Here is a 14,665-nt window from a genome sequence, read left to right as displayed (position 1 = left end):
TGTAGCATTTTCTAGTTTACCAAATACACCTTTGGAAAGCTTTGAAAACTAAATGACAGAGTAAGAGTCCGTTTGGTTCATGGATTAGAACTATGAAATTAGAACTATTTTCGATTTACGAGTGTTTTTTGTGAGAGAAAATACTGTAGCGAACCATAAATCATAATTCGAATCAGAAAACGAATCCTTCAACTAAACGTGCTCTAAATTCTTTGATATAAATCCTTTCCCCTTTCCATTGAGCCCCACAACACAAACAAATTAACATATTAGTCCCGTCACTAGACTTTTAGTGAAATTTTAAGAAAATGATGTCCAAAAAAGTGACCAACATGTCTCTGATAGTGCTGGTCTTAGTGACTAGTGGCAGATTTAAGTACAGCTCAGTGGAGGCCCCACTTAAATTTTTTTATTTTTTTAAAAAAATATTACCTTTAAAACTTTTAAAATTTTACACTTAAACCCCTACTGAAATAATATATACCCTACTAAAATAAATATATTTTCTTATATGTCTATACTAAGATAATTTGTCAAAAAAATTTAGTGTACGTCTTTACTGAAGTGAAAGGCTGGCTTCGCCACTGTTAGCGACCATGCTTTGGGACAAAACAATGGCACAATCAAGCTGCACCAATGTGCTAGTCACCATGGCTCCTTGCTTAAACTATGTGACAGGCAGTTCATCGACCCCGTCATCATCATGCTGCTCCCAACTTTCTAGTGTCGTCCAGAGACAACCACGGTGTCTTTGCTCGGCGCTCAATGGCGGTGGCATGTCATTGGGCATTAGTATCAACCAGACGCTTGCTCTTGCACTGCCGGCTGCTTGCAATATAAAAACTCCGCCGGTCAGCGGGTGCAATGGTAAAGTTGAAATACTGTTTTTCAAAATCCGATTAAGTGAAACTGTCTGAGAAGATCTCGTGGCTTAGAGCTAATCTAGGATTTATGCTTTTAATTGGACTAGGTGGAGTATCCCCTGCTGGTTCTCCTGAAGGTTCACCAGGTAACAAATACTTGATTGTGAAACTAGCTTACTCTTTATAAACTTCATTTGTTAAGAATAATCTAAGAATGTTCTACTGAGTTTAATGAACTCAAAATGGTTCTTAATTCAACATTTTCTGTTTACATGTCGTTTGCCTGAGTAGACAAAGGCTTGCTCTCTCTATATTCTCCAGCTTTTCCTGAGACACCACAAATTCAGTTGATCTGTAATGTATTTCAAGCAGTGAGTTGAGTGGCCAAACATATGTATTTTCCTAATGATTAAGAATATATATTAAGAAAAATTATATTAGTGGTAGTTTTGTTTTCTCGAATTAGTCGATTAGTATCTTAACATTCAGGTAATACTAAATAGACACTTTAAAAAAGAAAGAAACCGAACACCTTAAGGTCTTTTTTGAGACAACAACTTCCCTTTTAGACTAAAAACATGTTTAAGAAAACCAACTCACTCTTTAGAAAAAAAAAAAAAAAAAAAAAAAGCACTAATGCCATATTTGTTGTTTCTTATTTTTTTTTATTATTTTAAAATTTTATTTGTCTCAAAAAAAAAAATTGGAGTTTTTGTTTAAAAATGTGTATATATTGGAAGTCTTAAAAAAGGATGTGAAATTAAACCTGAATCCCACATTGTTTAAATGCAACAATAACTGCTAATTTATAAGTATTTTAGGTCACTTCATTTAATAAGTTGAGCATAAAGTTCAATTTCCATCAACTTAGAGGTTTATTTTTATTTTTTATTTATTTTTTTACTCAAATATTAATCCACAAATTTAACATAATCAAAATGTGATTTTCCGTGCTAACCACAAAATGTTTTTAATATGAATTGGAACAAATTTACATTTATAAACGAGAATATTTTCTGATTCGCATTTAATGAATAATCTCCACATCACATGTCTATAATGAAATTATTCCCCTCTAGAAAAAGACTAAGAAGGTTAAGCATTAAATTTGAGGGTACCCTCCCCAAAATAAATGACCTAAAACAGTCCCATTGACTGGTATGAGCTCTTCCATTGCCATGGATGTGCCACTTCACTTCCTTCTCCTAGTCCTACTCATGATATCATATGTTTCCACCAGCGGCAGCTTCTGATCAGTTCAATCTCTTTGGAAAAATGTTGGAATTGTTCTAGTATTTGGATATTACTTGTGTTGTAATGTACTGTTTTATGAAGTTTGTATTGGTTTTGCTTTACATTATATGAGAGTGTGAGCACATTTTCGGGAAAAAAAGGGTGTCAGGTTTGATCAATGTATCTACTTCTCGTACCTATATATGTTAATAAGAAAGATGTTTTAAATTTTTGTGATGGAGTAGATCTTGTTATTTTCTTATTATTTTAATATTTTTGTGAAGGTTTTTTTTTTTTTTTTTTTTTTTTTTTTCCTCAAACACCCTTGTGAGGCTACCAGTCAACAAAGAAGGGGAAAAAAAATCCTTGTGACTGTGAAGATTATACTGAACCTGAGTATTGTACTTTTTTTTTTTTTAATAGTCATTCTGCTTCTTCTTGATAAACATGAAATAACCAATGAAATCATGGTTGAATATTATACTGGTTTTGTAAACCAATCACAATAAGATGTGGATTTACATGATACTGTATAAGGTCCATATTGATTAAGCATCAATTTCTGAGGTACATTTGCTTGTACAATAAGGTTGTGGTCCATGGTCTCGATGCGCAGTGACGAATTTTTAGAAATTAGGTATTTAATTTTGCTGAAGCAAAGTTTAAGAAAGGATCGACCAATTTTAGTATGTTTTAATGAGTGTTATTAAAGAGTCATGAATTAGCCTTTACATTTAAGATTTTTAAAGGGCACTCAATACTTGAACATTTACGATAAATCCAACCACAATAATCCTTTACCGTGAGGCCCCCACACGATAATTTTAGATCCGTCATATAGCTTATACGTACCATAAAACTTAAAAATGTAAAATCATGACTGAACTAGCCATCTGAAAATTTATCCTACTACTTTCATAGGTCACTTTAGTTTCATAAACTTTTAGGTTTTTGATTTGCCACCTCAATAAAGAACCTTTGAAATAATTGTTTGATCACATTGAAAAAGAAGCTTGTGACAAAATACCATCGTTTTTGTTTTTGAAACTTTATCCAACCTGATTAAAGTGAAAGAAAACATTTTAAAAACAACCTAATAATGTTAATTGAGAAGGCCAAATCTTAATCAGCACCCATCAAATTGCACCTTGTGTGATGGTTTCCATCCCAAAGGCAAAGACAAATAACATTTTTCATGGTAATCACTTCAAATTGGTAATGCCCAATACTCTACAACCCCCTTTGGAAAAGAGTGAATTGGGTAACACTCATATTCTTGATCACAAAAATAGAACAATTACTTGTGGTAATTTTGGTTGGAATTGCTCACATACAAGTGGTGAATATCACTCATATATAATTTTATATAAATCATAGAGCAATCTTATAAGACATTAATAGCGCTTAATACCATCTATTAATAAAAGATAAGTTCAGTTGTGTGGGATCTACAGGCAGAGTTAGCACCGGTGGTAATTTTCCTAAATCATGAGATGAAAAGTCAATTTTATCTTGCGTCTGAAGCAACCAACAGGGACAGATGTCATTGTCATTAAGGAGCCATGCAACATTTTGGAAAGGGTAAGTATACCACCTTCTATCTACTCTCTGCTTCAAATTCTTAAGACTTTAATCTTTCTTTTCGCTTTTTTTTTTCCCCTGAAATTTAGATTCTCAAAGCTTCAGACAACCAATTTGTAGGAAAGTTTGCAAAGAGTTTGAAACACTATTATAATTTCTTATTCAAGACAAATTTCTAAAAAGTCTCTAAGCTTTGAATTCCCTTAAATTTCAAGGTCCTTTTTCTTTTTGCTATATATATATATATATATATATATTTTTTTTTTTTTTTTTCCGGAAGTAGAAGTTGGCCACCCGCATAGCTGACCTTTATTCTAATCTCTAAAACAAAAATGTCAAATTCCCCATGTATGAATGTACCACTGCCTTGAGCTTACCAACAAGTACTCGTTAGCAAGGAAGGAAGAGTTGGCGACCCACATAACCTATCATTCATTTGTCGTTTTCAACCCTTTATTTCCCTATAAAAACGACACACCTCTCTTCCCCTTCTCAACCAAAAGTAATCAAAACCAAAAACACCAATCAAGAACTTTGTTCTACCCAAGCACTTCTTCAACATATCCAAGAAAACAAAACGAATGGCACACAGAATCCGAACTACTGGTCTGGTCCTTGTTCTGGTAGCCTCATTCTGGGCAATGGCTTCGGCGCAATCGAGTGGCTGTACTAATACTATAATCAGCTTGTCGCCATGCCTGAATTACATCCAAGGGAACTCATCAACCCCATCATCTGGATGCTGCTCTCAGCTTAGCAGCGTCGTCAGCTCGCAGCCAAAGTGCTTGTGTGAGGTCCTTAATGGCGGTAGCTCATCGCTCGGGATCAATATTAATCAAACTCAGGCTCTGGCTTTGCCCGGTGCTTGCAAAGTTCAGACTCCTCCACTCAGCCAATGCAATGGTGAGAAAATGCGCATGCAATTTCTGTGATTCGCAGTGAAAAATCATCAGTTAAAACATTTTCAATTGGAAATAGGCATCTCATGAGTTATAGCAATGTGATTCTCCTGAAAATCTTATGCTGACTTGTGCAATACCGTTTGTGACAGCCGCTTCTCCAGCCGGCTCTCCTGCAGGAACAACAGATCCTTCAAACACACCTTCAGGTAAAAAAATAGTTATCAGTTCGCTTACAAATCAGTTTCTTCTCTGATTTTAATGTGAATGTTGATATTAAACTGATCCTTTTAAATCAATATAAGTAGGAACAAGATCTAAAACTGTACCAACGAAAGATGACGGCACATCCGATGGAAGTTCCAACAAGATGTCAATTCCACTTCTCTTCTTGGCCATTCTTGCAGCAGCTTATACTTCAGCCTAAAAAACATACTAAAAATTCATTTTGTATTAATCTATGTTTGATGGTAGCTACAGTATTATTATGTCCTCGATTGTTGTGCTTGTATTCTTCATCCAATCTTTTGAGTTCATATAGATTCATAAAGACAATGTACTGTTTATTTTTTGAGACCCTCACAGGGTTTATCATTGTTTTGTATCACTGAACAGACTGGCTGGTGCCCACTCTCTTCTCTATTGAATAAAATGGTTTCTGGTTTCACAAATTCAATGTTGCACAAATTAATCTAGCAATGAAAAAAATAAACAATGGTTTGATACCCAACAAAACTGAAAGCTAAAACAATCCTTGACAAAACTTGGAAATATTTCATTCTGTTATTGGAAAAACATTCATAAAGTTGCCCTGTGATATAATGCGGACGGTAGTTAAAGAGATTGGCAATAGAACAGATTCAACAAACGGTTGATTATGATACCTGTAACTTGGCAATAGGTCGTACTTGTCAAAATATAAAAGTTATAAATCCTCTCTTTTCCAATAATTACAGGGTTCAAGACCAATTTGCCTGTGACAATGACAGCCATAAATAGATCAAGCAACCTAAGAGATGAACCCCGAATGTTCTCACGAAGGTTCTCTTCCATATACAGCTTTTTTAATACAAATTTTAGCGATCATCACCGAAAGGCGAAGCTGACTTCCTCTAGTCTCGAAAAAACTAAAACTCAGCCGATTCCAAGAGCCAAAGTGCTCAAATTTCCAAGAGAACTACATAGTAATGTTCAGGTCTTCTCGCTAAAACTTAGTGTACATCAAGAATGTGAACGTGATCGCACAAATTCTTCTAGTCTATCCCACACCTCCAGTGCTGCAGCTCTATCTTGATGCCGCTTATTCTTACTAATCTACACATTGGGAAATCGAAATGCATACCACCATTAGAAAATAAACATCAGATACAAAGAAAGTAAAGTGAAAGACACAGGGACACAGAAAGTTGAAAACCACAAAACTTCAACAAAACTAGCATCAAGGAAGCAGCTCAAAAGGGGGACAAAAAATGCTTACTGAAATGATCTTCACATTCCATTGCTTTACATTCTTTGCTGACTCTATACTGTCGTCTTCAAAACGCATGAAAAATCCCTTAACTGCATTACACATAAATTGCTGAAATTAACTGAATATGGTTTCAACAAGAATATTCAAATTCAGCTTATCAATCTTTATCTCGTATGCATACATCCTTAATGGCAACTAAAACTATCCCTATCCTTCAAAAATCAGGAAAAGCAAAAGCAGTTACCAAAACACCCAATTCTGAAAACCAGTATGAGTATCCCAGCCAAAAACCCTGTTCCTAGAACACCAAAACTTCTATCCACAAATCTCATCATGATGATCCTTGAAATGTCAGTCTCCAAATTATCTAGAAAATTATTCCAAAAGGCATTATCATCAGATTATGAACGTCGTATGTACACTTCACCAATACAAGTAAATAGTTCCCTATCCTCTAAAAATTAAGATAAGAAAAAGCAATCACTCATATCCCAACTACAAAAGCCAACACCCAGATGATACCATCGCATTCCTAAACTCCAAAATTTACTTATTATTGTTGAAAATGTCAAAATTAGCTAGAATATGTGCACAATGCAACTAAAAAGTCCCGTATCCTTCTAAATCCAAGATAAGCAAAACCAATAACTTTTAACAATTAACATCCACAATGCAGAACCAATACCCAGATAACCAATCCAATTCCTAAACTCCGAAATTCACTTAATCAGTTCCAAAAATCAATACCCAGATAACCAATCCAATTCTCAAGCTCCAAAAAGCTGCTTACTTTTATTGAAAATCTCCACATGGTCCTTGAAAGGCCAGTCCTTGAACTGCCACTCCTTCCCCAACACGAAAACGGCCACAACCCGATCCCAATCCTCCGCCTTCAAAGCCGAGGGCTTGTCCCTAACCTCGTAAGCCGTCACCACCCTATCCCTATCCCTACTGAACTTCTTCTGCACCGTCACGCAATCGGGCTTCGGACCCTTCATCTGCTTCACCTTCACGTCGGTCGGTATGAAGACCCCGTCCTCCAAAAACTCCTTCACGTTGTAGATCGTGATCAGCGTCTGGAACGCGCTCGGCACCAGGATTATCGGCACTCCCTCGCCGATCTTCCCTCCTTTCATCTTCGGCTTCGGCGCCGGATCGTAACCCGAATCGTCTCCATACCCTCCAATCCCCCTCTCGTCGGCGCTCATCAGCCGGTTCTTCGCGACCAGCCCGTCCTTCCTCTGCTGCGACTCCGCCCTCTGCCGCTCCTCTTCCCGCCTCACCGACGCCGTCAGGACGGCGTGGAAGTTCCTCCCTTTGCACTCCAGTAACGCCTCGCGGTCCTTCAGCGGCCTCTCGCTCGCCCTAATCATCGCCATGAAATCTACCTTCTCCAATTCCCCATCCCCAACCCTAGCTCTCTCATCCACCGCACCATGCTCGACGGCGTCGCCCAAAACGACGTCGTCCGGTCGGTACTCGTCAACCGAGGAAGGGATGGGCGGATCGGGGAACCTAGGGTTTTGAGGGACGAGGAATTCGATGGAGTCAGAGGTGGAGACTTTGCCGGTGAGGTAATCGAGGAGAGGTTTCCGGTCGATGAAGGTGACGGCGGGGAACCCCTGGGTGCGGGCGTTCTGGAGGTATTCGGTGTGCTTGGCTTGGTGGTTCTTGATGTAGTAGACTAGGGTTTCGAGGGTGTAGAGATTGCCTTGCTTGGAGCGGAAGGCGGTGGGAGTGGAGCAGGGGAAGGAGAAGTCGGAGCCGAAGCGGAACTCGTCGTTGAAGCGGGAGATCTTGTCGAGCTCGCCGCGGATGGTGAAGTCGCGCAGGGCGGAGAGTGGGTCCATGGGCAGCGGCGGCGGCGGCGGCGGCGGCGGCGGAGGGGTGGCTGAGTGTAAATTTGAAGATGGAGAAGGGTATTTTGGGAATGGAAGGCGGGAGAGAGAGAAAGGGAGAGAGAGGGGGAAACTGGAAAGTGAGGGTCGGGAGTGGAAAATATTACTTCATTTGACTTGGCAGAATTTAAATTAACTAATTAAAAAAGTAAACAAGACAAAGAAGGAGAAACGACGACGAATCTAAGAGTGGACAGTAAAATTGGAAACGACAATCTATCAAACAGACAACAACATTGGACAAACAACGACGCAGAAACAACCATAACATAAAATCAACTGTCTATTAAAAACAAAACAAAAATCAACCGTCTAACTACAAAGCAAAAAGACCACGACTTGCTATTTTTGTTTTTATTTTTTCTCACATAAATTTATTTTTTTAACTCAAACTTGCAAAAAAAATAGAGACTAACATCTCTTGAGAACCACAACATCAAACAACGAGTTTTTTTATTTTTATTTTTATGTAAATTTCAAGAGAAATTCAAGATAAAATTCTCTGGTGTATACTTTTTACAGACGATATAGTTTTAGTTGATGAACATCGAGAAAGCATTGACTGTAAGTTAGAACTATGGAGACATACCCTTAAAATAAATAGATTTAAGTTAAGTAAAATGAAGACCGAGTACATGTATTGTATGTTTAATAATTTGAGAGATCAGAGTGATGAAATTTTTTTAGATGGTGTGGTGATTAGGGCTTTTAGAAAAATTAGGTACCTTGGGTCCATAGTGCAGTGTGAAGGGGATATAGATGAGGATATTTGACATAAGATTAAGGCGGGGTAGGTTATATGGAAGAATGTCACGATAGTTTTATGTGATGATAAGATGCCTATTAAGTTGAAAGAAAAATTCTATATGACAGTAATTCGCCCAGCTATGTTATATGGTAGTGAATGTTGGGCCATCAAGAGACAATAAATATACAAGATGAGTGTGACGGAGATGCGTATGTTAAGATGGATGAGTGGCTATATGAGAATGGATTGCATACGGAATGAAGTTATTCGTAGTAAAGTAGGTGTAGCACCAATAGAAGATAATGTGCAAGAAAATCGTCTGAGGTGGTACGGGCATGTACAATGTAGATCGTTAGATGCACTTGTTCGTGCTTGGGAGAACATCCAAATACCTAGTACTAGAAGAGCGAGAGGTAGACCAAGAATTACTTAGGCCAACGTAGTTAGGCACGACTTTTAAGATCTAGAGTTTTAAGAGGGTCTCATATTTAATAAAACAGACTAAAAATGAGAAATTCATATAGCCGACTCTAATTAATTTAAGATTAATAATTGTTGTTGTATGTAAACTTCAAGCTCAAAACAATGAAGTATTAAAAAATAAATAAATCTACAAACGACAAGAGACAGATTAAACGTGGATCAGGAGATATAATTCGTGAATTGATGATATATAAACTTCCAAGCGACAATGTTTGTTATATAAACTACAAAAGTTTTAAGAAACTAGAGCAAGAAATAAACATCATTCAAGAAACGACGGCATCTTTATTAGGAAATAGCAAGTCGTGTTAGAACATAAAATTATTATTGGTCCGCTTTTTAATAATTTACGCTTTTTTTGAATGGATTGATAAATTAATATGATATCATAGCGTATATCGATAATTGTAGTTTCATTGAAGAGCGTTTTTGAGCGTCGTTAAAGAGCGTTGTTGAAAATTTACACTCCATCATTTTTATTTTCCAAGTTGGTATGCACTATCTTAAGGAGAAGTGTTGAGATTTTTTGTGACTGATTGGCAATAATTCTTGTAATTACCGTGTGATGATTCTTTCCATGTTTTAGAGATTGTATAGCTGGATATTAGGTGTGAGAAATCAATTAGCTTGATTTGATTTTAGGCATCTAAGGTCACTCTCCTCTATATATATATATATATATATATATATAGATATATATATATATGTATGTATGTATAAAAAAACATTGTAAAATATTAGAGAATGACTCAATGAATGAGATTCTTGATCCGTGGACGTAGGTAAATTGCCGAACCACCTAAAATTTATTTGTTCTATCTTTTCTTCTATTTTTTTTGTTTTTTATTTTTAGAGTTAGTTTATCAATCTATCCCAAAAATTTAAGATATTAGGAAGTGAGCCAACAATAATTTTATATTCTAACACTTCCCCTCATGTATAAACCGAACAAATTATTTTGCTATTTGCTAGGTTTTTTTTGTTTTTTTTTGTTTTTTGTCATTTTATAGTTCAGCCAAACACATGGACATTTATAAATGAAAATAAAAGTACATTTACATGTTTTTGAACTCAAAACTTTCTGCTTTGATACCGTGTTAATTTATCAATCCATCTCAAAAATTCTTCGGATGGATTGGTAAACTAACAAGTGGGACAAAAACAAGTGAAGAAACTGATAAAATCTCTTTAGAAACCAAACAACTCCACAAACTACAAAAGCCTGGGAAAACGACAGCAAATGTAGCAAACAATCACATCTTTATACATTGGATGTATGTATTGTCGGTTTTATTTTGTCCTTGCCTTTCAATGATAATATATGGCAGATTTCAAGCTAAAATACATGACTTATATTGAATGCATGATTGTATTGTATTTACAGCAAAGGAAATAAAAAAGAGACCTATTCAAGGAAAAAAAAACAAAATTGAAGAGGAGAAGTAAATCTCCTTAACAAAAACACATCCAAAACAGTTAATCATGATCAAGATTCAAGATCTTTCATATTTCTATTGATGTAATCAATATTAGAATGAAAGCTATATCATTTCCCACTATTCATCATGAGCAAGACAATTCAATATTTACCCAACTTTACTACTAATCCGAATTATCAGTTGCTAAAATAGAGACAATTATATTCTGATACAAGAACATCATCAAGATGAAGTTTGATAGAAAGAAAACTATACATGATCATGTCCCTAGATTTCCCCTTGAGAATATAGTACTTCTTAAGAACACTATCTCTTTCAAAACCCGCCTTTTCAAAAACCCTTTGAGAAGCCACATTTTCCACATCCACAAGAGCCTCAAGCCTCTCCAAATGTGGCCAATGCATTGCTCACCAACTTCGCGACATGTGTGGCAATCCCTTTGTTCCAATAAGCCGACCCGAAAGCGTAGCCAATCTCAGCACGACACCTGTCGCTACCGGAATTATCCGTCACTAAAATATCACCTATTGACTTGTTGACAAGGCATATTGACCTGAACCAAGGATGGTAAAACATCCTGTAGTGAAGTAACTCCAAGGCCTTTTCTTTGCTCATGTCAGGTTCCCAGTCGCAGAAACGACACACTTTTTCGTCGCTCGCCCACGCGATGAAATCGTCCATGTCGGAGAGATTGAACGACCGGAGGGATATCCGACCAAGATCAAGTCCATCTTCTGAAGGTTTGGAAGAGTTTCCTTCCATTTTGTTTGCTAAAAGAAACAAACAAAAACGTCCAATAATTATTAAACTAGATGAGATTTATTTAGACCAATTACATACCTTTCTTGTTACTTTCTTGAGGCCCAAGGAATTGATCAATTTCCCAGAACTTGCCCAATAATTTGCTGAGAATGACCCAAGACTATATAATGACCGAATTACAAAAGATCTACTTCTTGATGCACTTCTTTCTTTCTTTCCCTTTTGATTCCTTTTTCTGTTTCAAGGCTTTCTCTGGAAATTGAGCTAGTTGACTTGAGTATTCAGATTATCACTCCATTTCTGTTTCCTAGCAGGAAAAAGTAACAATGGAAATTTTTCCTCTTAGAGGATTAAATAAAGCAAGGGAATATTTCTGATTTAGACACTTATTCTTCTACAATGGCTCATAATATGGTCACGGAGGTAGATATTAGGCGTGTAATTCGGCCGGGTAGGGTCGGGTTGAGTTGAGCCGAAAAATTGAACCGCCCGCTTAGTGCGGGTTGAGAAAATTTTGGGCTGCAACACTCTCTTAAGTTCACAAACCCACAACCTTTTGGGTGACCTCGGGTAGGCTCGGGTTACTCGGGTTGGTGAAAATAAATTTTAATCTATGACTTCATATCTCTTTTAACAGTCCAAAAGCATAAAATCCATAAACAGTCCATAAACATTAACATAACATCAAACATACTTCTTAACAGTCAATAAAGTCCAGAAATAAAATTAACAATACGTCAAATAAACAGTCCATATAGAGATAGTCCAACAAAATAAATTTAGGGATTTAGGGTTACACACCTAAATCGGGTCAGACTAACATAACATCAAACATACTTCTTAACAGTCAATAAAGTTCAGAAATAAAATTAACAATACATCAAATAAACAATTTATATAGAGATAGTCCAACAAAATAAATTTAAGAATTTAGGGTTACACACCTAAATCGGGTCAGGTCAGGGCAAATCGGGTTCAAAATGCCCGTCCCCCAACCCGCACAGAAAGGGTTGGGACTATTTGAAACCGAATTAAATTTAAAAAAAAAAAAAAAAAAAACCCTACACCTTCAGATCAGATCAGACAAGTTATTCGAATTCAGGCTCATTTTTTCCACCCTTAATAGATATAGATATGCAAGTTACCAATGTGTACTACCGTTTTTAACACTTAAAAAAATGAAAAAGAAAAAGAAAAACTACCCTTTTCAACCCGACTTTTTGAATAATATATCTAGTTTTAGGCTCTTTCTCCTCCCCATAATAAAGCACTCATTTCAACTCTGTTGTTATTATTATTATTTTAATCGTGTAGTACTTAATAGTATACTTTTATGATGTAACAGTGTGTTCTTATACCGTTAGATACAGTGACACGTTACTAATAGCATCGATATGATTTTTTTTTTTTTTTTTTTTGGTTATTTTACAATCAAACTTCTTGGTAATTTCTTGTGGTAACTTGGGACACAAGTTCACGCCAATTACTAATTTTCCGTTACTGCCTATAGACTTGAGAAGGTGAAATTCCTTAAATTTGCTAGTAGACATGCAGGGAATACTTTGATTCTATTTTCTCTCCTTCCTTTCCTAATAAAAGCAAGATCAAGTTTTCCTAAAACTGGTCTTATCTCACTATGTTAAATTGTCGCAAACCATCATTAACTTGTTACAGAAAAACAAAAAACAAAAAACAAAAAAAAAAAAGGAAAAAAAAATAGGGAGAAAAAAAGAAAAGAAAAGAAAACCGTATTGTTAGTAGTTTGAGTTTCCAATTGTAATCAACTTTCGAAAGACATTTTGTTTCATACAAAGGACAAACAACAAAAAATAAAACGACACGTAAATGAACAGAGCCTATAAATTAAATGATAGTATGTATTAGAAACAACGATAACTTTCCAAAAATTATCAAAAAAAAAAAAAAAAAAAAACGATAACTTTCCAAACGAAAAAGGTTCATAAACGACAATATTGATTTCAAACGACGACAAAATTAACAAACGACAACATTAACAAATAACAGAAAAAGGGCAAAGCAAATAAAGGAAGATTTAAATCAAAGAAGAAGGAAAAAAAAAAAAAAGAAAAAAACCACAAAGAACTAAATGTTGAATTGAGACACATTTAACATTTAGGGACATACAGTAATCTCAGCCTCGAAACTCACAAATACCCATAATTAATTTCTCCAAAATTAATCAAACACCCAAATTTAAACTCTTCATTTAAGTTTAAGACTCATGCTTAGGAATAAAACTATACATAACCATGTCCCTAGTATTCCCCTTGAGAATATAATACTTCTTAAGAACACCATCTCTCTCAAAACCAGCCTTTTCAAGAACCCTTTGAGAAGCCACATTTTCCACATCCACAAGAGCCTCAAGCCTCTCCAAATGTGGCCACTCCCAAAATATTGCATTGGCCACCAATTTCACTGCATACGTGGCAATCCCTTTGTTCCAATAAGCCGACCCCACAGAATAGCCAATCTCGGCCCGACACCTGTCACTACCCGAATTAGGCGTCACTGAAATATCACCTATTGACTTGTCACCAAGGCATATTGACTTGCACCAAGGATGGTAAAAGATCCTGCTCTTGAGCAACTCCAAGCCGTTTTCTTTGCTGAAACGGGCCTCCCAACTGCAGAAACGGCACACTTTTTCGTCGCCGGCCCATGACGTGAAGTCGTCGACGTCGGAGAGATCGAACGCCCGGAGAGAAATCCTGCCGAGATCAAGATCACGATCATCATGATGATCTGCAGCTGCCCCGCAAGAGTTTCCTTCTTCTTTTTCCATTTTGTGAGGCTTCAATTAGAGACCAGGTCTAAAATAATGGTTAATGATTTTTTTTATTTTTTTTATTTTATTTTATTTATTTATTTTTTTTTCCGTTTTGTGAGAATACAAACTACAAAGACTGAAAGACATATGCAACGTCAATTTAAATGAAACTAGCGCGATTACAACAAAGAAGTGATTTTTTTTTTTTTTTTGTCCCCACTAAATTGCGTACCACTTTCTTAAGGCCTAAGGAGTTCGATCAATTTCCCTGAATTTTCCCAAGCACTTGCTGAGACTATTGTCGAGATAACAATCTCCACCAATTAAACACTTTCTTTGGTCAAAAGTCTTGTTTGTAACCGGAGATTCCCATCCCACGCGACGTTCCTTTTACTTTTAGCATTTTCTTTGAAACAAATCATTCACACGTTAATCTTTAGAGACTATATGTTCAATCGTTAAATATGTATTAAAATTTATCTGTTATGCATTTTTTT

General features: G+C 36.1%; 4 protein-coding genes and 1 pseudogene across 5 annotated transcripts; 2 read left to right on the top strand and 3 right to left on the bottom strand.

Moving 5' to 3' along the window:
* The first annotated feature begins 614 nt into the window (after window positions 1–614).
* LOC21388906 (non-specific lipid-transfer protein-like protein At2g13820) lies at window positions 615–1,050 on the top strand. Its single transcript, XM_010097858.2, has 2 exons — window positions 615–867; window positions 971–1,050. The coding sequence occupies exons 1-2, from the start codon at window positions 615–617 to the stop codon at window positions 1,048–1,050; spliced, it is 333 nt and encodes a 110-aa protein (XP_010096160.2).
* A 2,906-nt stretch (window positions 1,051–3,956) lies between these two features.
* On the top strand, window positions 3,957–5,238 carry LOC21388905 (non-specific lipid-transfer protein-like protein At2g13820). The gene is made up of 3 exons (XM_010097857.2): window positions 3,957–4,580; window positions 4,729–4,785; window positions 4,885–5,238. Exons 1-3 carry the CDS (start codon window positions 4,259–4,261, stop codon window positions 5,001–5,003), a joined length of 498 nt encoding a protein of 165 aa, XP_010096159.1. The 5' UTR covers window positions 3,957–4,258; the 3' UTR covers window positions 5,004–5,238.
* Window positions 5,239–5,467: 229 nt separating this feature from the next.
* On the bottom strand, window positions 5,468–8,024 carry LOC21388904 (protein CDC73 homolog). Of its 2 annotated transcripts, XM_010097856.2 has the most exons (4): window positions 6,838–8,024; window positions 6,292–6,414; window positions 6,054–6,136; window positions 5,468–5,890 (listed from the first exon to the last, which is right to left on the bottom strand). In XM_010097856.2, exons 1-4 carry the CDS (start codon window positions 7,895–7,897, stop codon window positions 5,798–5,800), a joined length of 1,359 nt encoding a protein of 452 aa, XP_010096158.1. In that variant the 5' UTR covers window positions 7,898–8,024; the 3' UTR covers window positions 5,468–5,797. The 2 variants fall into 2 exon arrangements, with proteins under 2 accessions (XP_010096158.1, XP_024021227.1); XM_024165459.1 differs by lacking the exon at window positions 6,292–6,414.
* A 2,767-nt stretch (window positions 8,025–10,791) lies between these two features.
* LOC21388903 lies at window positions 10,792–11,377 on the bottom strand (annotated as a pseudogene).
* A 2,181-nt stretch (window positions 11,378–13,558) lies between these two features.
* LOC21388902 (uncharacterized N-acetyltransferase YoaA) lies at window positions 13,559–14,408 on the bottom strand. Its single transcript, XM_010097854.2, has one exon. The coding sequence runs from the start codon at window positions 14,181–14,183 to the stop codon at window positions 13,611–13,613; it is 573 nt and encodes a 190-aa protein (XP_010096156.1). The 5' UTR covers window positions 14,184–14,408; the 3' UTR covers window positions 13,559–13,610.
* Window positions 14,409–14,665: the final 257 nt, after the last annotated feature.

Source organism: Morus notabilis, unplaced genomic scaffold, assembly GCF_000414095.1.
Source record: "Morus notabilis unplaced genomic scaffold, ASM41409v2 Scaffold1508, whole genome shotgun sequence".
In the NCBI taxonomy this organism is placed as follows: domain Eukaryota; kingdom Viridiplantae; phylum Streptophyta; class Magnoliopsida; order Rosales; family Moraceae; genus Morus; species Morus notabilis.
This window is presented reverse-complemented; position numbering and strand designations above follow the sequence as displayed.

What these genes read in the sequence shown, in the direction of transcription:
- LOC21388904 (XM_010097856.2), bottom strand. Translation starts at nt 7,897, where the DNA reads ATGGACCCACTCTCCGCCCTGCGCGACTTCACCATCCGCGGCGAGCTC. An exon ending in TGTGGAGATTTTCAATAAAA is followed by an intron (nt 6,415 to 6,837) that starts GTAAGCAGCTTT and finishes ATAATTTTCTAG; the next exon opens with ATAATTTGGAGACTGACATT. An exon ending in TTTCAGAATTGGGTGTTTTG is followed by an intron (nt 6,137 to 6,291) that starts GTAACTGCTTTT and finishes TGTGTAATGCAG; the next exon opens with TTAAGGGATTTTTCATGCGT.
- LOC21388905 (XM_010097857.2), top strand. Translation starts at nt 4,259, where the DNA reads ATGGCACACAGAATCCGAACTACTGGTCTGGTCCTTGTTCTGGTAGCC. An exon ending in TCCACTCAGCCAATGCAATG is followed by an intron (nt 4,581 to 4,728) that starts GTGAGAAAATGC and finishes CGTTTGTGACAG; the next exon opens with CCGCTTCTCCAGCCGGCTCT. An exon ending in TCCTTCAAACACACCTTCAG is followed by an intron (nt 4,786 to 4,884) that starts GTAAAAAAATAG and finishes CAATATAAGTAG; the next exon opens with GAACAAGATCTAAAACTGTA.
- LOC21388906 (XM_010097858.2), top strand. Translation starts at nt 615, where the DNA reads ATGGCACAATCAAGCTGCACCAATGTGCTAGTCACCATGGCTCCTTGC. An exon ending in GCCGGTCAGCGGGTGCAATG is followed by an intron (nt 868 to 970) that starts GTAAAGTTGAAA and finishes TAATTGGACTAG; the next exon opens with GTGGAGTATCCCCTGCTGGT.
- LOC21388902 (XM_010097854.2), bottom strand. Translation starts at nt 14,183, where the DNA reads ATGGAAAAAGAAGAAGGAAACTCTTGCGGGGCAGCTGCAGATCATCAT.